The sequence below is a fragment of the Rhinoderma darwinii genome, unplaced genomic scaffold (genome assembly GCF_050947455.1).
Source record: "Rhinoderma darwinii isolate aRhiDar2 unplaced genomic scaffold, aRhiDar2.hap1 Scaffold_4258, whole genome shotgun sequence".
NCBI classification, from domain to species: domain Eukaryota; kingdom Metazoa; phylum Chordata; class Amphibia; order Anura; family Rhinodermatidae; genus Rhinoderma; species Rhinoderma darwinii.
This window is the reverse complement of record NW_027463793.1, coordinates 45001-65604: the sequence shown is the minus strand read 5'-3', so window position 1 is coordinate 65604 and position 20604 is coordinate 45001. Positions and strand designations below refer to the sequence as shown.

General features: G+C 47.8%; 1 protein-coding gene across 2 annotated transcripts in view; it reads right to left on the bottom strand.

Annotated features, from left to right (window-relative positions):
- Positions 1-18982: 18982 nt before the first annotated feature.
- LOC142710514 (uncharacterized) overlaps positions 18983-20604 on the bottom strand; it is a 28285-nt gene continuing 26663 nt past the window's right edge. For both annotated transcript variants that reach the window (XM_075848561.1, XM_075848562.1), the window contains one exon: positions 18983-19991. In XM_075848561.1, coding sequence (XP_075704676.1) covers positions 19138-19991 — 854 coding nt within the window. In that variant the 3' untranslated portion in view covers positions 18983-19137. The remainder of the gene's footprint in view (positions 19992-20604) is intronic.

The following is a 20604-nucleotide window of genomic DNA, read 5'->3' as shown; positions in this document are numbered from 1 at the left end:
TATATTCTATGTCCCATTTTTTTGTATATCATGTGAGAGAACAGAGAGGAGACATGAAGGAGTGAGCCGCTATCACGTGAGAGAACAGAGAGGAGACATGAAGGAGTGAGCCACTATCATATGAGAGAACAGAAAGAGAAACAAAAAAGGAGTGAGCCGCTATCATGTGAGAGAACAGAAAGAGAGGAGACATGAAGGAGTGAGCCGCTATCATGTGAGAACAGAAAGAGAGGAGACATGAAGGAGTGAGCCACTATCATGTGAGAGAACAGAGAGGAGACATGAAGGAGTGAGCCGCTATCATATGAGAGAACAGAGAAGAGAGGAGACATGAAGGAGTGAGCCGCTATCATGTGAGAAAACAGAGAGGAGACATGAAGGAGTGAGCCGCTATCATATGAGAGAACAGAGAAGAGAGGAGACATGAAGGAGTGAGCCGCTATCATGTGAGAGAACAGAAAGAGAGGAGACATGAAGGAGTGAGCCGCTATCATGTGAGAGAACAGAGAAGAGAGGAGACATGAAGGAGTGAGCCGCTATCATGTGAGAGAACAGAGAAGAGACATGAAGGAGTGAGCCGCTATCATGTGAGAGAACAGAGAGGAGACATGAAGGAGTGAGCCGCTATCATGTGAGAGAACAGAGAGGAGACATGAAGGAGTGAGCCGCTATCATGTGAGAGAACAGAAAGAGAGGAGACATGAAGGAGTGAGCCGCTATCATGTGAGAGAATAGAGAAGAAACATGAAGGAGTGAGCCGCTATCATGTGAGAGAACAGAGAGGAGACATGAAGGAGTGAGCCACTATCATGTCAGAGAACAGAGAGGAGACATGAAGGAGTGAGCCGCTATCATGTGAGAGAACAGAGAGGAGACATGAAGGAGTGAGCCACTATCATGTGAGAGAACAGAGAGGAGACATGAAGGAGTGAGCCACTATCATGTGAGAGAACAGAGAGGAGACATGAAGGAGTGAGCCACTATCATGTGAGAGAACAGAAAGAGAGGAGACATGAAGGAGTGAGCCGCTATCATGTGAGAGAACAGAGAAGAAACATGAAGGAGTGAGCCGCTATCATGTGAGAGAACAGAGAAGAAACATGAAGGAGTGAGCCGCTATCATGTGAGAGAACAGAGAAGAGACATGAAGGAGTGAGCCGCTATCATGTGAGAGAACAGAGAGGAGACATGAAGGAGTGAGCCGCTATCATGTGAGAGAACAGAGAGGAGACATGAAGGAGTGGGCCGCTATCATGTGAGAGAACAGAGAGGAGACATGGAGTGAGCCGCTATCATGTGAGAGAATAGAAAGAGAAAAAACATGAAGGAGTGAGCCGCTATCATGTGAGAGAACAGAGAGGAGACATGAAGGAGTGAGCCGCTATCATGTGAGAGAACAGAGAGGAGACATGAAGGAGTGAGCCGCTATCATGTGAGAGAACAGAAAGAGAGGAGACATGAAGGAGTGAGCCGCTATCATGTGAGAGAACAGAGAAGAAACATGAAGGAGTGAGCCGCTATCATGTCAGAGAACAGAGAGGAGACATGAAGGAGTGAGCCGCTATCATGTCAGAGAACAGAGAGGAGACATGAAGGAGTGAGCCGCTATCATGTGAGAACAGAAAGAGAGGAGACATGAAGGAGTGAGCCACTATCATGTGAGAGAACAGAGAGGAGACATGAAGGAGTGAGCCGCTATCATATGAGAGAACAGAGAAGAGAGGAGACATGAAGGAGTGAGCCGCTATCATGTGAGAAAACAGAGAGGAGACATGAAGGAGTGAGCCGCTATCATATGAGAGAACAGAGAAGAGAGGAGACATGAAGGAGTGAGCCGCTATCATGTGAGAGAACAGAGAAGAGAGGAGACATGAAGGAGTGAGCCGCTATCATGTGAGAGAACAGAGAAGAGACATGAAGGAGTGAGCCGCTATCATGTGAGAGAACAGAGAGGAGACATGAAGGAGTGAGCCGCTATCATGTGAGAGAACAGAGAGGAGACATGAAGGAGTGAGCCGCTATCATGTGAGAGAACAGAGAAGAGAGGAGACATGAAGGAGTGAGCCGCTATCATGTGAGAGAACAGAAAGAGAGGAGACATGAAGGAGTGAGCCGCTATCATGTGAGAGAACAGAGAGGAGACATGAAGGAGTGAGCCGCTATCATGTCAGAGAACAGAGAGGAGACATGAAGGAGTGAGCCGCTATCATGTGAGAGAACAGAGAGGAGACATGAAGGAGTGAGCCACTATCATGTGAGAGAACAGAGAGGAGACATGAAGGAGTGAGCCACTATCATGTGAGAGAACAGAGAGGAGACATGAAGGAGTGAGCCGCTATCATGTGAGAGAACAGAAAGAGAGGAGACAGTGAGTGAGCCGCTATCATGTGAGAGAACAGAAAGAGAAGAGACTTGAAGGAGTGAGCCGCTATCATGTGAGAGAATAGAAAGAGAAGAAACATGGAGTGAGCCGCTATCATGTGAGAGAACAGAGAGGAGACATGAAGGAGTGAGCCACTATCATGTGAGAGAACAGAGAGGAGACATGAAGGAGTGGGCCGCTATCATGTGAGAGAATAGAAAGAGAAAAAACATGAAGGAGTGAGCCGCTATCATGTGAGAGAACAGAGAGGAGACATGAAGGAGTGAGCCGCTATCATGTGAGAGAACAGAGAGGAGACATGAAGGAGTGAGCCGCTATCATGTGAGAGAATAGAAAGAGAAGAAACATGAAGGAGTGAGCCGCTATCATGTGAGAGAACAGAGAGGAGACATGAAGGAGTGAGCCACTATCATGTGAGAGAACAGAGAGGAGACATGAAGGAGTGAGCCGCTATCATGTGAGAGAACAGAGAAGAAACATGAAGGAGTGAGCCGCTATCATGTGAGAGAACAGAAAGGAGACATGAAGGAGTGAGCCGCAATCATGTGAGAGAACAGAAAGAGAGGAGACATGAAGGAGTGAGCCGCTATCATGTGAGAACAGAGAAGAGACATGAAGGAGTGAGCCGCTATCATGTGAGAGAACAGAGAGGAGACATTAAGGAGTGAGCCGCTATCATGTGTGAGAACAGAGAGGAGACATGAAGGAGTGAGCCGCTATCATGTGAGAGAACAGAGAAGAGACGTGAAGGAGTGAGCCGCTATCACGTGAGAGAACAGAGAGGAGACATGAAGGAGTGAGCCGCTATCACGTGAGAGAACAGAGAGGAGACATGAAGGAGTGAGCCGCTATCATGTGAGAGAACAGAGAGGAGACATGAAGGAGTGAGCCGCTATCATGTGAGAGAACAGAGAGGAGACATGAAGGAGTGAGCCGCTATCATGTGAGAGAACAGAGAGGAGACATGAAGGAGTAAGCCGCTATCATGTCAGAGAACAGAGAAGAGACATGAAGGAGTGAGCCGCTATCATGTGAGAGAACAGAGAGGAGACATGAATGAGTGAGCCGCTATCATGTGAGAGAACAGAGAAGAGACATGAAGGAGTGGGCCGTTATCATGTGAGAAAACAGAGAGGAGACATGAAGGAGTGAGCCACTATCATGTGAGAAAACAGAGAAGAGACATGAAGGAGTGAGCCACTATCATATGAGAGAACAGAAAGAGAAGAGACATGAAGGAGTGAGCCGCTATCATGTGAGAGAACAGAGAAGAGAGGAGACATGAAGGAGTGAGCCGCTATCATGTGAGAGAACAGAGAAGAAACATGAAGGAGTGAGCCGCTATCATGTGAGAGAACAGAGAAGAAACATGAAGGAGTGAGCCGCTATCATGTGAGAGAACAGAAAGAGAAACAAAAAAGGAGTGAGCCGCTATCATGTGAGAGAACAGAGAAGAGACATGAAGGAGTGGGCCGTTATCATGTGAGAGAACAGAGAAGAGAGGAGACATGAAGGAGTGAGCCGCTATCATGTGAGAAAACAGAGAAGAGAGGAGACATGAAGGAGTGAGCCGCTATCATGTGAGAGAACAGAAAGAGAAACAAAAAAGGAGTGAGCCGCTATCATGTGAGAGAACAGAGAAGAGACATGAAGGAGTGGGCCGTTATCATGTGAGAGAACAGAGAAGAGAGGAGACATGAAGGAGTGAGCCGCTATCATGTGAGAAAACAGAGAAGAGAGGAGACATGAAGGAGTGAGCCGCTATCATGTGAGAGAACAGAGAAGAAACATGAAGGAGTGAGCCGCTATCATGTGAGAGAACAGAGAGGAGACATGAAGGAGTGAGCCGCTATCATGTTAGAGAACAGAGAGGAGACATGAAGGAGTGAGCCGCTATCATGTGAGAGAACAGAGAGGAGACATGAAGGAGTGAGCCGCTATCATGTGAGAGAACAGAGAGGAGACATGAAGGAGTGAGCCACTATCATGTGAGAAAACAGAGAAGAGACATGAAGGAGTGAGCCACTATCATATGAGAGAACAGAAAGAGAAGAGACATGAAGGAGTGAGCCGCTATCACGTGAGAGAACAGAGAAGAGAGGAGACCTGAAGGAGTGAGCCGCTATCACGTGAGAGAACAGAGAGGAGACATGAAGGAGTGAGCCGCTATCACGTGAGAGAACAGAGAGGAGACATGAAGGAGTGAGCCGCTATCATGTGAGAGAACAGAGAAGAGAGGAGACATGAAGGAGTGAGCCGCTATCATGTGAGAGAATAGAAAGAGAAGAAACATGAAGGAGTGAGCCGCTATCATGTGAGAGAACAGAGAGGAGACATGAAGGAGTGAGCCACTATCATGTGAGAGAACAGAGAGGAGACATGAAGTAGTGAGCCGCTATCATGTGAGAGAACAGAGAGGAGACATGAAGGAGTGAGCCGCTATCATGTGAGAGAACAGAAAGAGAGGAGACATGAAGGAGTGAACCGCTATCTTGTGAGAGAACAGAGAAGAAACATGAAGGAGTGAGCCGCTATCATGTGAGAGAACAGAGAGGAGACAAGAAGGAGTGAGCCGCTATCATGTGAGAGAACAGAGAGGAGACATGAAGGAGTAAGCCGCTATCATGTGAGAGAACAGAGAGGAGACATGAAGGAGTGAGCCGCTATCATGTGAGAGAACAGAGAGGAGACATGAAGGAGTGAGCCACTATCATGTGAGAGAACAGAGAGGAGACATGAAGGAGTGAGCCGCTATCATGTGAGAGAACAGAAAGGAGACATGAAGTAGTGAGCCACTATGATGTGAGAGAACAGAGAAGAGACATGGAGTGAGCCGCTATCATGTGAGAGAACAGAAAGAGAGGAGACATGAAGGAGTGAGTCGCTATCATGTGAGAGAACAGAAAAAGAGAGGAGACATGAAGGAGTGAGCCGCTATCATGTGAGAGAACAGAAAGAGAAGAGACATGAAAGAGTGAGCCGCTATCATGTGAGAGAACAGAAAGAGAGGAGACATGAAGGAGTGAGTCGCTATCATGTGAGAGAACAGAAAGAGAAGAGAGGAGACCTGAAGGAGTGAGCCGCTATCATGTGAGAGAACAGAAAGAGAAGAGACATGAAAGAGCGAGCCTCTATCATGTGAGAGAACAGAGAGGAGACATGAAGGAGCGAGCCGCTATCATGTGAGAGAACAGAGAGGAGACATGAAGGAGTGAGCCGCTATCATGTGAGAGAACAGAGAGGAGACATGAAGGAGTGAGCCGCTATCATGTGAGAGAACAGAGAGGAGACATGAAGGAGTGAGCCGCTATCATGTGAGAGAACAGAGAAGAGACGTGAAGGAGTGAGCCGCTATCACGTGAGAGAACAGAGAGGAGACATGAAGGAGTGAGCCGCTATCACGTGAGAGAACAGAGAGGAGACATGAAGGAGTGAGCCGCTATCATGTGAGAGAACAGAGAGGAGACATGAAGGAGTGAGCCGCTATCATGTGAGAGAACAGAGAGGAGACATGAAGGAGTGAGCCGCTATCATGTGAGAGAACAGAGAGGAGACATGAAGGAGTAAGCCGCTATCATGTCAGAGAACAGAGAAGAGACATGAAGGAGTGAGCCGCTATCATGTGAGAGAACAGAGAGGAGACATGAATGAGTGAGCCGCTATCATGTGAGAGAACAGAGAAGAGACATGAAGGAGTGGGCCGTTATCATGTGAGAAAACAGAGAGGAGACATGAAGGAGTGAGCCACTATCATGTGAGAAAACAGAGAAGAGACATGAAGGAGTGAGCCACTATCATATGAGAGAACAGAAAGAGAAGAGACATGAAGGAGTGAGCCGCTATCATGTGAGAGAACAGAGAAGAGAGGAGACATGAAGGAGTGAGCCGCTATCATGTGAGAGAACAGAGAAGAAACATGAAGGAGTGAGCCGCTATCATGTGAGAGAACAGAGAAGAAACATGAAGGAGTGAGCCGCTATCATGTGAGAGAACAGAAAGAGAAACAAAAAAGGAGTGAGCCGCTATCATGTGAGAGAACAGAGAAGAGACATGAAGGAGTGGGCCGTTATCATGTGAGAGAACAGAGAAGAGAGGAGACATGAAGGAGTGAGCCGCTATCATGTGAGAAAACAGAGAAGAGAGGAGACATGAAGGAGTGAGCCGCTATCATGTGAGAGAACAGAGAAGAAACATGAAGGAGTGAGCCGCTATCATGTGAGAGAACAGAGAGGAGACATGAAGGAGTGAGCCGCTATCATGTTAGAGAACAGAGAGGAGACATGAAGGAGTGAGCCGCTATCATGTGAGAGAACAGAGAGGAGACATGAAGGAGTGAGCCGCTATCATGTGAGAGAACAGAGAGGAGACATGAAGGAGTGAGCCACTATCATGTGAGAAAACAGAGAAGAGACATGAAGGAGTGAGCCACTATCATATGAGAGAACAGAAAGAGAAGAGACATGAAGGAGTGAGCCGCTATCACGTGAGAGAACAGAGAAGAGAGGAGACCTGAAGGAGTGAGCCGCTATCACGTGAGAGAACAGAGAGGAGACATGAAGGAGTGAGCCGCTATCATGTGAGAGAACAGAGAAGAGAGGAGACATGAAGGAGTGAGCCGCTATCATGTGAGAGAATAGAAAGAGAAGAAACATGAAGGAGTGAGCCGCTATCATGTGAGAGAACAGAGAGGAGACATGAAGGAGTGAGCCACTATCATGTGAGAGAACAGAGAGGAGACATGAAGTAGTGAGCCGCTATCATGTGAGAGAACAGAGAGGAGACATGAAGGAGTGAGCCGCTATCATGTGAGAGAACAGAAAGAGAGGAGACATGAAGGAGTGAACCGCTATCTTGTGAGAGAACAGAGAAGAAACATGAAGGAGTGAGCCGCTATCATGTGAGAGAACAGAGAGGAGACAAGAAGGAGTGAGCCGCTATCATGTGAGAGAACAGAGAGGAGACATGAAGGAGTAAGCCGCTATCATGTGAGAGAACAGAGAGGAGACATGAAGGAGTGAGCCGCTTTCATGTGAGAGAACAGAGAGGAGACATGAAGGAGTGAGCCGCTATCATGTGAGAGAACAGAAAGAGAGGAGACATGAAGGAGTGAGTCGCTATCATGTGAGAGAACAGAGAAGAAACATGAAGGAGTGAGCCGCTATCATGTGAGAGAACAGAGAAGAAACATGAAGGAGTGAGCCGCTATCATGTGAGAGAACAGAGAGGAGACATGAAGGAGTGAGCCGCTATCATGTGAGAGAACAGAGAAGAGACATGAAGGAGTGAGCCGCTATCATGTGAGAGAACAGAGAGGAGACATGAAGGAGTGAGCCGCTATCATGTGAGAGAACAGAAAGAGAAGAGACATGAAAGAGTGAGCCGCTATCATGTGAGAGAACAGAAAGAGAAGAGACATGAAAGAGTGAGCAGCTATCACGTGAGAGAACAGAGAAGAGAGGAGACATGAAGGAGTGAGCCGCTATCACGTGAGAGAACAGAGAAGAGAGGAGACATGAAGGAGTGAGCCGCTATCACGTGAGAGAACAGAGAGGAGACATGAAGGAGTGAGCCGCTATCATGTGAGAGAACAGAGAGGAGACATGAAGGAGTGAGCCACTATCATGCGAGAGAACAGAGAGGAGACATGAAGGAGTGAGCCGCTATCATGTGAGAGAACAGAAAGAGAGGAGACATGAAGGAGTGAGCCGCTATCATGTGAGAGAACAGAGAGGAGACATGAAGGAGTGAGCCGCTATCATGTGAGAGAACAGAGAAGAGACATGAAGGAGTGAGCCGCTATCATGTGAGAGAACAGAGAGGAGACGAAGGAGTGAGCCGCTATCATGTGAGAGAACAGAAAGAGAGGAGACATGAAGGAGTGAGCCGCTATCATGTGAGAGAACAGAAAGAGAGGAGACATGAAGGAGTGAGCCGCTATCATGTGAGAGAACAGAGAGGAGACATGAAGGAGTGAGCCGCTATCATATGAGAGAACAGAAAGAGAAGAGACATGAAGGAGTGAGCCGCTATCACGTGAGAGAACAGAGAGGAGACATGGAGTGAGCCGCTATCACGTCAGAGAACAGAGAAGAGACATGAAGGAGTGGGCCGTTATCATGTGAGAAAGCAGAGAGGAGACATGAAGGAGTGAGCCACTATCATGTGAGAAAACAGAGAAGAGACATGAAGGAGTGAGCCGCTATCATGTGAGAGAATAGAAAGAGAAGAAACATGAAGGAGTGAGCCGCTATCATGTGAGAGAACAGAGAGGAGACATGAAGGAGTGAGCCGCTATCATGTGAGAGAACAGAGAGGAGACATGAAGGAGTGAGCCGCTATCATGTGAGAGAACAGAGAGGAGACATGAAGGAGTGAGCCGCTTTCATGTGAGAGAACAGAGAGGAGACATGAAGGAGTGAGCCGCTATCATGTGAGAGAACAGAAAGAGAGGAGACATGAAGGAGTGAGCCGCTATCATGTGAGAGAACAGAAAGAGAAGAGACATGAAAGAGTGAGCCGCTATCATGTGAGAGAACAGAAAGAGAAGAGACATGAAAGAGTGAGCAGCTATCACGTGAGAGAACAGAGAAGAGAGGAGACATGAAGGAGTGAGCCGCTATCATGTGAGAGAACAGAGAAGAGAGGAGACATGAAGGAGTGAGCCGCTATCATGTGAGAGAACAGAGAGGAGACATGAAGGAGTGAGCCACTATCATGTGAGAGAACAGAGAGGAGACATGAAGGAGTGAGCCGCTATCATGTGAGAGAACAGAGAAGAAACATGAAGGAGTGAGCCGCTATCATGTGAGAGAACAGAGAGGAGACATGAAGGAGTGAGCCGCTATCATGTGAGAGAACAGAGAGGAGACATGAAGGAGTGAGCCGCTATCATGTGAGAGAACAGAAAGAGAGGAGACATGAAGGAGTGAGCCGCTATCATGTGAGAGAACAGAGAAGAAACATGAAGGAGTGAGCCGCTATCATGTGAGAGAACAGAGAGGAGACATGAAGGAGTGAGCCACTATCATGTGAGAAAACAGAGAAGAGACATGAAGGAGTGAGCCACTATCATATGAGAGAACAGAAAGAGAAGAGACATGAAGGAGTGAGCCGCTATCACGTGAGAGAACAGAGAAGAGAGGAGACATGGAGTGAGCCGCTATCACGTGAGAGAACAGAGAGGAGACATGAAGGAGTGAGCCGCTATCATGTGAGAGAACAGAGAAGAGAGGAGACATGAAGGAGTGAGCCGCTATCATGTGAGAGAATAGAAAGAGAAGAAACATGAAGGAGTGAGCCGCTATCATGTGAGAGAACAGAGAGGAGACATGAAGGAGTGAGCCACTATCATGTGAGAGAACAGAGAGGAGACATGAAGGAGTGAGCCGCTATCATGTGAGAGAATAGAAAGAGAAGAAACATGAAGGAGTGAGCCGCTATCATGTGAGAGAACAGAGAGGAGACATGAAGGAGTGAGCCGCTATCATGTGAGAGAACAGAGAGGAGACATGAAGGAGTGAGCCGCTATCATGTGAGAGAACAGAAAGAGAGGAGACATGAAGGAGTGAGCCGCTATCATGTGAGAGAACAGAGAAGAAACATGAAGGAGTGAGCCGCTATCATGCTATCATGTGAGAGAACAGAGAGGAGACATGAAGTAGTGAGCCACTATCATGTGAGAGAACAGAGAGGAGACATGAAGGAGTGAGCCGCTATCATGTGAGAGAATAGAAAGAGAAGAAACATGAAGGAGTGAGCCGCTATCATGTGAGAGAACAGAGAGGAGACATGAAGGAGTGAGCCGCTATCATGTGAGAGAACAGAGAGGAGACATGAAGGAGTGAGCCGCTATCATGTGAGAGAACAGAGAGGAGACATGAAGGAGTGAGCCGCTATCATGCTATCATGTGAGAGAACAGAGAGGAGACATGAAGTAGTGAGCCACTATGATGTGAGAGAACAGAGAAGAGACATGGAGTGAGCCGCTATCATGTGAGAGAACAGAAAGTTGACATGAAGTAGTGAGCCACTATGATGTGAGAGAACAGAGAAGAGACATGGAGTGAGCCGCTATCATGTGAGAGAACAGAAAGAGAGGAGACATGAAGGAGTGAGTCGCTATCATGTGAGAGAACAGAAAGAGAAGAGAGGAGACATGAAGGAGTGAGCCGCTATCATGTGAGAGAACAGAAAGAGAAGAGACATGAAAGAGTGAGCCGCTATCATGTGAGAGAACAGAAAGAGAGGAGACATGAAGGAGTGAGTCGCTATCATGTGAGAGAACAGAAAGAGAAGAGAGGAGACCTGAAGGAGTGAGCCGCTATCATGTGAGAGAACAGAGAGGAGACATGAAGGAGCGAGCCGCTATCATGTGAGAGAACAGAGAAGAGACATGAAGGAGTGAGCCGCTATCATGTGAGAGAACAGAGAGGAGACATGAAGGAGTGAGCCGCTATCATGTGAGAGAACAGAGAGGAGACATGAAGGAGTGAGCCGCTATCATGTGAGAGAACAGAGAAGAGAGGAGACATGAAGGAGTGAGCCGCTATCATGTGAGAGAATAGAGAAGAAACATGAAGGAGTGAGCCGCTATCATGTGAGAGAACAGAGAGGAGACATGAAGGAGTGAGCCACTATCATGTGAGAGAACAGAGAGGAGACATGAAGGAGTGAGCCGCTATCATGTGAGAGAACAGAGAGGAGACATGAAGGAGTGAGCCGCTATCATGTGAGAGAACAGAGAAGAGAGGAGACATGAAGGAGTGAGCCACTATCATGTGAGAGAACAGAGAGGAGACATGAAGGAGTGAGCCACTATCATGCGAGAGAACAGAGAGGAGACATGAAGGAGTGAGCCGCTATCATGTGAGAGAACAGAAAGAGAGGAGACATGAAGGAGTGAGCCGCTATCATGTGAGAGAACAGAGAAGAAACATGAAGGAGTGAGCCGCTATCATGTGAGAGAACAGAGAGGAGACATGAAGGAGTGAGCCGCTATCATGTGAGAGAACAGAGAAGAGACATGAAGGAGTGAGCCGCTATCATGTGAGAGAACAGAGAGGAGACATGAAGGAGTGAGCCGCTATCATGTGAGAGAACAGAAAGAGAGGAGACATGAAGGAGTGAGCCGCTATCATGTGAGAGAACAGAGAGGAGACATGAAGGAGTGAGCCGCTATCATGTGAGAGAACAGAAAGAGAGGAGACATGAAGGAGTGAGCCGCTATCATGTGAGAGAACAGAGAGGAGACATGAAGGAGTGAGCCGCTATCATATGAGAGAACAGAAAGAGAAGAGACATGAAGGAGTGAGCCGCTATCATGTGAGAGAACAGAGAGGAGACATGAAGGAGTGAGCCGCTATCATGTGAGAGAACAGAGAGGAGACATGAAGGAGTGAGCCGCTATCATGTGAGAGAACAGAGAGGAGACATGAAGGAGTGAGCCGCTTTCATGTGAGAGAACAGAGAAGAGAGGAGACATGAAGGAGTGAGCCACTATCATGTGAGAGAACAGAAAGAGAGGAGACATGAAGGAGTGAGCCGCTATCATGTGAGAGAACAGAAAGAGAGGAGACATCAAGGAGTGAGCCGCTATCATGTGAGAAAACAGAAAGAGAAGACAAGAAGGAGTAAGCCGCTATCATGTGAGAGAACAGAAAGAGAGGAGACATGAAGGAGTGAGCCGCTATCATGTGAGAGAACAGAGAAGAGACATGAAGGAGTGAGCCGCTATCATATGAGAAAACAGAGAGGAGACATGAAGGAGTGAGCCACTATCATGTGAGAGAACAGAGAAGAGAGGAGACATGAAGGAGTGAGCCGCTATCATGTGAGAGAACAGAGAAGAGACATGAAGGAGTGAGCCGCTATCATGTGAGAGAACAGAGAGGAGACAAGAAGGAGTGAGCCGCTATCATGTGAGAGAACAGAGAGGAGACATGAAGGAGTGAGCCACTATCATGTGAGAGAACAGAGAAGAGAGGAGACATGAAGGAGTGAGCCGCTATCATGTGAGAGAACAGAGAGGAGACATGAAGGAGTGAGCCGCTATCATGTGAGAGAACAGAGAGGAGACATGAAGGAGTGAGCCGCTATCATGTGAGAGAACAGAGACGAGAGGAGAGGAGACATGAAGGAGTGAGCCGCTATCATGTGAGAAAACAGAAAGAGAGGAGATATGAAGGAGTGAGCCGCTATCATGTGAGAGAACAGAAAGAGAGGAGACATGAAGGAGTGAGCCGCTATCATGTGAGAGAACAGAAAGAGAAGAGACATGAAGGAGTGAGCCGCTATCATGTGAGAGAACAGAGAAGAGAGGAGACAAGAAGGAGTGAGCCGCTATCACATGAGAGAACAGAGAGGAGACATGAAGGAGTGAGCCGCTATCATGTGAGAGAACAGAAAGAGAGGAGACATGAAGGAGTGAGCCGCTATCATGTGAGAGAATAGAAAGAGAAGAAACATGAAGGAGTGAACCGCTATCATGTGAGAGAACAGAAAGAGAGGAGACATGAAGGAGTGAGCCACTATCATGTGAGAGAACAGAAAGAGAAGAGAGGAGACCTGAAGGAGTGAGCCGCTATCATGTGAGAGAACAGAGAGGAGACATGAAGGAGCGAGCCGCTATCATGTGAGAGAACAGAGAAGAGACATTAAGGAGTGAGCCGCTATCATGTGAGAGAACAGAGAGGAGACATGAAGGAGTGAGCCGCTATCATGTGAGAGAACAGAGAGGAGACATGAAGGAGTGAGCCGCTATCATGTGAGAGAACAGAGAAGAGAGGAGACATGAAGGAGTGAGCCGCTATCATGTGAGAGAATAGAGAAGAAACATGAAGGAGTGAGCCGCTATCATGTGAGAGAACAGAGAGGAGACATTAAGGAGTGAGCCACTATCATGTGAGAGAACAGAGAGGAGACATGAAGGAGTGAGCCGCTATCATGTGAGAGAACAGAGAGGAGACATGAAGGAGTGAGCCGCTATCATGTGAGAGAACAGAGAAGAGAGGAGACATGAAGGAGTGAGCCACTATCATGTGAGAGAACAGAGAGGAGACATGAAGGAGTGAGCCACTATCATGCGAGAGAACAGAGAGGAGACATGAAGGAGTGAGCCGCTATCATGTGAGAGAACAGAAAGAGAGGAGACATGAAGGAGTGAGCCGCTATCATGTGAGAGAACAGAGAAGAAACATGAAGGAGTGAGCCGCTATCATGTGAGAGAACAGAGAGGAGACATGAAGGAGTGAGCCGCTATCATGTGAGAGAACAGAGAAGAGACATGAAGGAGTGAGCCGCTATCATGTGAGAGAACAGAGAGGAGACATGAAGGAGTGAGCCGCTATCATGTGAGAGAACAGAAAGAGAGGAGACATGAAGGAGTGAGCCGCTATCATGTGAGAGAACAGAGAGGAGACATGAAGGAGTGAGCCGCTATCATGTGAGAGAACAGAAAGAGAGGAGACATGAAGGAGTGAGCCGCTATCATGTGAGAGAACAGAGAGGAGACATGAAGGAGTGAGCCGCTATCATGTGAGAGAATAGAAAGAGAAGAAACATGAAGGAGTGAGCCGCTATCATGTGAGAGAACAGAGAGGAGACATGAAGGAGTGAGCCACTATCATGTGAGAGAACAGAAAGAGAAGAGACATGAAGGAGTGAGCCGCTATCATGTGAGAGAACAGAGAGGAGACATGAAGGAGTGAGCCGCTATCATGTGAGAGAACAGAGAGGAGACATGAAGGAGTGAGCCGCTATCATGTGAGAGAACAGAGAGGAGACATGAAGGAGTGAGCCGCTATCATGTGAGAGAACAGAGAGGAGACATGAAGGAGTGAGCCGCTTTCATGTGAGAGAACAGAGAAGAGAGGAGACATGAAGGAGTGAGCCACTATCATGTGAGAGAACAGAAAGAGAGGAGACATGAAGGAGTGAGCCGCTATCATGTGAGAGAACAGAAAGAGAGGAGACATCAAGGAGTGAGCCGCTATCATGTGAGAAAACAGAAAGAGAAGACAAGAAGGAGTAAGCCGCTATCATGTGAGAGAACAGAAAGAGAGGAGACATGAAGGAGTGAGCCGCTATCATGTGAGAGAACAGAGAAGAGACATGAAGGAGTGAGCCGCTATCATATGAGAAAACAGAGAGGAGACATGAAGGAGTGAGCCACTATCATGTGAGAGAACAGAGAAGAGAGGAGACATGAAGGAGTGAGCCGCTATCATGTGAGAGAACAGAGAAGAGACATGAAGGAGTGAGCCGCTATCATGTGAGAGAACAGAGAGGAGACAAGAAGGAGTGAGCCGCTATCATGTGAGAGAACAGAGAGGAGACATGAAGGAGTGAGCCACTATCATGTGAGAGAACAGAGAAGAGAGGAGACATGAAGGAGTGAGCCGCTATCATGTGAGAGAACAGAGAGGAGACATGAAGGAGTGAGCCGCTATCATGTGAGAGAACAGAGAGGAGACATGAAGGAGTGAGCCGCTATCATGTGAGAGAACAGAGACGAGAGGAGAGGAGACATGAAGGAGTGAGCCGCTATCATGTGAGAAAACAGAAAGAGAGGAGATATGAAGGAGTGAGCCGCTATCATGTGAGAGAACAGAAAGAGAGGAGACATGAAGGAGTGAGCCGCTATCATGTGAGAGAACAGAAAGAGAAGAGACATGAAGGAGTGAGCCGCTATCATGTGAGAGAACAGAGAAGAGAGGAGACAAGAAGGAGTGAGCCGCTATCACATGAGAGAACAGAGAGGAGACATGAAGGAGTGAGCCGCTATCATGTGAGAGAACAGAAAGAGAGGAGACATGAAGGAGTGAGCCGCTATCATGTGAGAGAATAGAAAGAGAAGAAACATGAAGGAGTGAGCCACTATCATGTGAGAGAACAGAAAGAGAAGAGAGGAGACCTGAAGGAGTGAGCCGCTATCATGTGAGAGAACAGAGAGGAGACATGAAGGAGCGAGCCGCTATCATGTGAGAGAACAGAGAAGAGACATGAAGGAGTGAGCCGCTATCATGTGAGAGAACAGAGAGGAGACATGAAGGAGTGAGCCGCTATCATGTGAGAGAACAGAGAGGAGACATGAAGGAGTGAGCCGCTATCATGTGAGAGAACAGAGAAGAGAGGAGACATGAAGGAGTGAGCCGCTATCATGTGAGAGAATAGAGAAGAAACATGAAGGAGTGAGCCGCTATCATGTGAGAGAACAGAGAGGAGACATTAAGGAGTGAGCCACTATCATGTGAGAGAACAGAGAGGAGACATGAAGGAGTGAGCCGCTATCATGTGAGAGAACAGAGAGGAGACATGAAGGAGTGAGCCGCTATCATGTGAGAGAACAGAGAAGAGAGGAGACATGAAGGAGTGAGCCACTATCATGTGAGAGAACAGAGAGGAGACATGAAGGAGTGAGCCACTATCATGCGAGAGAACAGAGAGGAGACATGAAGGAGTGAGCCGCTATCATGTGAGAGAACAGAAAGAGAGGAGACATGAAGGAGTGAGCCGCTATCATGTGAGAGAACAGAGAAGAAACATGAAGGAGTGAGCCGCTATCATGTGAGAGAACAGAGAGGAGACATGAAGGAGTGAGCCGCTATCATGTGAGAGAACAGAGAAGAGACATGAAGGAGTGAGCCGCTATCATGTGAGAGAACAGAGAGGAGACATGAAGGAGTGAGCCGCTATCATGTGAGAGAACAGAAAGAGAGGAGACATGAAGGAGTGAGCCGCTATCATGTGAGAGAACAGAGAGGAGACATGAAGGAGTGAGCCGCTATCATGTGAGAGAACAGAAAGAGAGGAGACATGAAGGAGTGAGCCGCTATCATGTGAGAGAACAGAGAGGAGACATGAAGGAGTGAGCCGCTATCATGTGAGAGAATAGAAAGAGAAGAAACATGAAGGAGTGAGCCGCTATCATGTGAGAGAACAGAGAGGAGACATGAAGGAGTGAGCCACTATCATGTGAGAGAACAGAAAGAGAAGAGACATGAAGGAGTGAGCCGCTATCATGTGAGAGAACAGAGAGGAGACATGAAGGAGTGAGCCGCTATCATGTGAGAGAACAGAGAGGAGACATGAAGGAGTGAGCCGCTATCATGTGAGAGAACAGAGAGGAGACATGAAGGAGTGAGCCGCTATCATGTGAGAGAACAGAGAGGAGACATGAAGGAGTGAGCCGCTTTCATGTGAGAGAACAGAGAAGAGAGGAGACATGAAGGAGTGAGCCACTATCGTGTGAGAGAACAGAAAGAGAGGAGACATGAAGGAGTGAGCCGCTATCATGTGAGAGAACAGAAAGAGAGGAGACATCAAGGAGTGAGCCGCTATCATGTGAGAAAACAGAAAGAGAAGACAAGAAGGAGTAAGCCGCTATCATGTGAGAGAACAGAAAGAGAGGAGACATGAAGGAGTGAGCCGCTATCATGTGAGAGAACAGAGAAGAGACATGGAGTGAGCCGCTATCATATGAGAAAACAGAGAGGAGACATGAAGGAGTGAGCCACTATCATGTGAGAGAACAGAGAAGAGAGGAGACATGAAGGAGTGAGCCGCTATCATGTGAGAGAACAGAGAAGAGACATGAAGGAGTGAGCCGCTATCATGTGAGAGAACAGAGAGGAGACAAGAAGGAGTGAGCCGCTATCATGTGAGAGAACAGAGAGGAGACATGAAGGAGTGAGCCACTATCATGTGAGAGAACAGAGAAGAGAGGAGACATGAAGGAGTGAGCCGCTATCATGTGAGAGAACAGAGAGGAGACATGAAGGAGTGAGCCGCTATCATGTGAGAGAACAGAGAGGAGACATGAAGGAGTGAGCCGCTATCATGTGAGAGAACAGAGACGAGAGGAGAGGAGACATGAAGGAGTGAGCCGCTATCATGTGAGAAAACAGAAAGAGAGGAGATATGAAGGAGTGAGCCGCTATCATGTGAGAGAACAGAAAGAGAGGAGACATGAAGGAGTGAGCCGCTATCATGTGAGAGAACAGAAAGAGAAGAGACATGAAGGAGTGAGCCGCTATCATGTGAGAGAACAGAGAAGAGAGGAGACAAGAAGGAGTGAGCCGCTATCACATGAGAGAACAGAGAGGAGACATGAAGGAGTGAGCCGCTATCATGTGAGAGAACAGAAAGAGAGGAGACATGAAGGAGTGAGCCGCTATCATGTGAGAGAATAGAAAGAGAAGAAACATGAAGGAGTGAGCCACTATCATGTGAGAGAACAGAGAGGAGACATGAAGGAGTGAGCCACTATCATATGAGAGAACAGAAAGAGAAACAAAAAAGGAGTGAGCCGCTATCATGTGAGAGAACAGAAAGAGAGGAGACATGAAGGAGTGAGCCGCTATCATGTGAGAGAACAGAGAGGAGACATGAAGGAGTGGGCCGCTATCATGTCAGAGAACAGAGAAGAGAGGAGACATGAAGGAGTGAGCCGCTATCATGTGAGAGAACAGAGAGGAGACATGAAGGAGTGGGCCGCTATCATGTGAGAGAACAGAGAGGAGACATGAAGGAGTGAGCCGCTATCATGTGAGAGAACAGAGAAGAGAGGAGACATGAAGGAGTGAGCCGCTATCACGTGAGAGAACAGAGAAGAGACATGAAGGAGTGAGTCGCTATCATGTGAGAAAACAGAAAGAGAAGAGACATGTGGTTTGCCGCTATTATGTGTGCGTCTATCTGATCGACCAGACACAGGCTCATAAAATACACCACATGATACCGCCTCACTTCGGAATGTATACACTGGGATTTTATGGGATGGTCTAGAGTGGTCCCCCACCCTCCCCTTTAACTAGTATTGGCTTCATACCCTATGGCTCTATAGTCATGTTGTGTGCAGCCCACGTTACGTATGGTCCTGTATATTACCTACATGGACATCACATCCCGCTACCACCAACATTGTTCATGTTATTCCTGCACAGCCGGGATTTCTATTTCCCTCACTCAGAGATCGCCCACGTTTATTTATCCTCAGCCCTCAGAGACGCCCGAGGTCACAAATTATGAAAACCTCTGGATGTCACTATGTCCGTTATCCTTTGTGTCATTTTATATTCGTTTTATTTGTGGATCATACTCTCAGCCACGGTGACAAAGACCTGGGACAGCCCGAAACCCCTGAATAGTCGCTGATCCTACACGGAAACGTTACATGAAACTCATGTATGAAGAAATGACGATGATCAGTAAGAAAACGGCTTCTACTTATTGTGTGCGGGGGATCTTCAGACTATATGTGGAGAATCCTCCCCCCGGATAGCAGCGCACCTGGCTCCAGCATCCCCTATATATATATATACACACTCTTTATATACACGTGCTTCCTCAGTCTGGCTTTAATGTACAGTATAGCTCCCTACAAGACCATACGGATGTGATTTTATTAACACTTTCCCCTCTGCGTTGTGGGCCCTCCGGCTGCTCTTCTTCTAATGTCATCATTCTAGAAGTTCCTCCAGGTTTTATATGTGAAATACTTTTTTCTATAATTGTATTTCGCATCCTGCTGTGGTCATTATTGTGGGACGAGGACCGTAGGCATGAAGATAGGAAAACCAACCAGACATACAGACCAGGTCATATTGTATAAAAATATATATATATTGCCTCTCCATGTACAGCGATGTATGACAATTGTATATGGAGAGCTGGCCCCATCTGTATCATGGCAGAACAGGTTTCATTGACGTGGCCCTAAATATCAGATAAAATACAGATAAAAAATGCGCGAGGCCTCATGTCGGCTGCTGGGAGGCGATCAGTTCGTTCTGCCTTCTCCACGGCTGTACTCTGGGCATTCGTAGCAGAGCATTCAAGGTTTCACGGATGACGCCAATCTCCTTTTGTCCCAGCTTGAACCTATCCCGGCATCTGGATAAAATATCCTCCCTCAAGTTACTGGGCAGCGCTTTCTTCGCCCTATTGCCGTCAAAGTTGACAGTCTTGACCCAGGTCAGGTACATTTCATGGGGCACGTGCTCTTGAAAAATCGCTTGTGCAAAACGGTTCAGCTGTCCATGACTTGTAACAAACAGTAAGTTGTCATTTTCTGGGGTGATGACCGTCAGGGGGATGTCAGGCACAGCTCTTCCAGAGAAGGCAAAGATGTCATCTACAGGTAGGTTCATGGACGGAGGAGTGAGCCGTGTCTGCGTGCTGAACCGTGGTTGGATTCCAGGGGAGACCCGTTCTGCCGAGGTTCTGCTATCCAGTCTACTGCCTCCTGTACATAGATGAGGTGTGACGGGTGCTGAGGCCACAATCTCGTCCTCTATTCCTGGCTCATCCTTCACAATGGCTAAGTGTACGTCCTCTGTCCCCGCGGCTTCCCTGCGTAGAGCCGCCGTCTCACACACCGCTTCCCGGACGGCTTCTCGTACCGTGTCCTTGATACTTTCTCTGAGTCCCAGCACCTGTGCCTTCAGCTCGCTCGTCTCCTGGAGCAGCGGTCTCACCATCCCAGCGCACTTACATGGAGCAGGGCTGACACACGAGGACAGGAGCTTCTGCCAGACCATACTGGGGTGCAGGCTGTTGGCTTGTGGAGTGAACGGGAGAGCGTCGGCCGTCTGGTCAGGACAGGAGTGGGCTGTAAAAGTGGAATACATGAAAGGGAATCGTAAGGCAGAGAAATTTGGACGCAAGGGAGGAGGTTAGTAAATCAGAATACAAAACACATACGTTCGTGATCAGACTCGAGAGATTTGTAATGAACACACAAGTCAATAATTCCTGCAGTAAAAGACGGACAACGGATGTTACGGCTGCTGAGAAATGATCTGTCGACATAAGGAGTGAGCCTGGGAAAACGACTGCGGCCATGATGCAGGAGGCCACATGACTCGGGAGATCCAATAGATAACAAGTATCATGTACCCACAATTCCATGGCGTCAATCATCTTCATACAAGGAGACGATCTAGAAGGAGGAATCGATGTATGAAGATGATCGACTCGTAATCAGCGCTCATTTATAAAGGTGCCGGGTCATGTGACCAGCGCTACTCTGCCCCCTGTATCAGTGCCATATACTGACCGTGTGTCTGCAGAGATCAAGCATCGCCCACAAATACAGAGGCCCAGAAGTGAATATCCACATACACCCCAAATAGTGGCATTACAAGGGCATCACCTCCACAGTGATACTGGGAAAGGTCAACAATCACCATGTCAGACTGTAGTAACTGACCCGGTGGTCACCG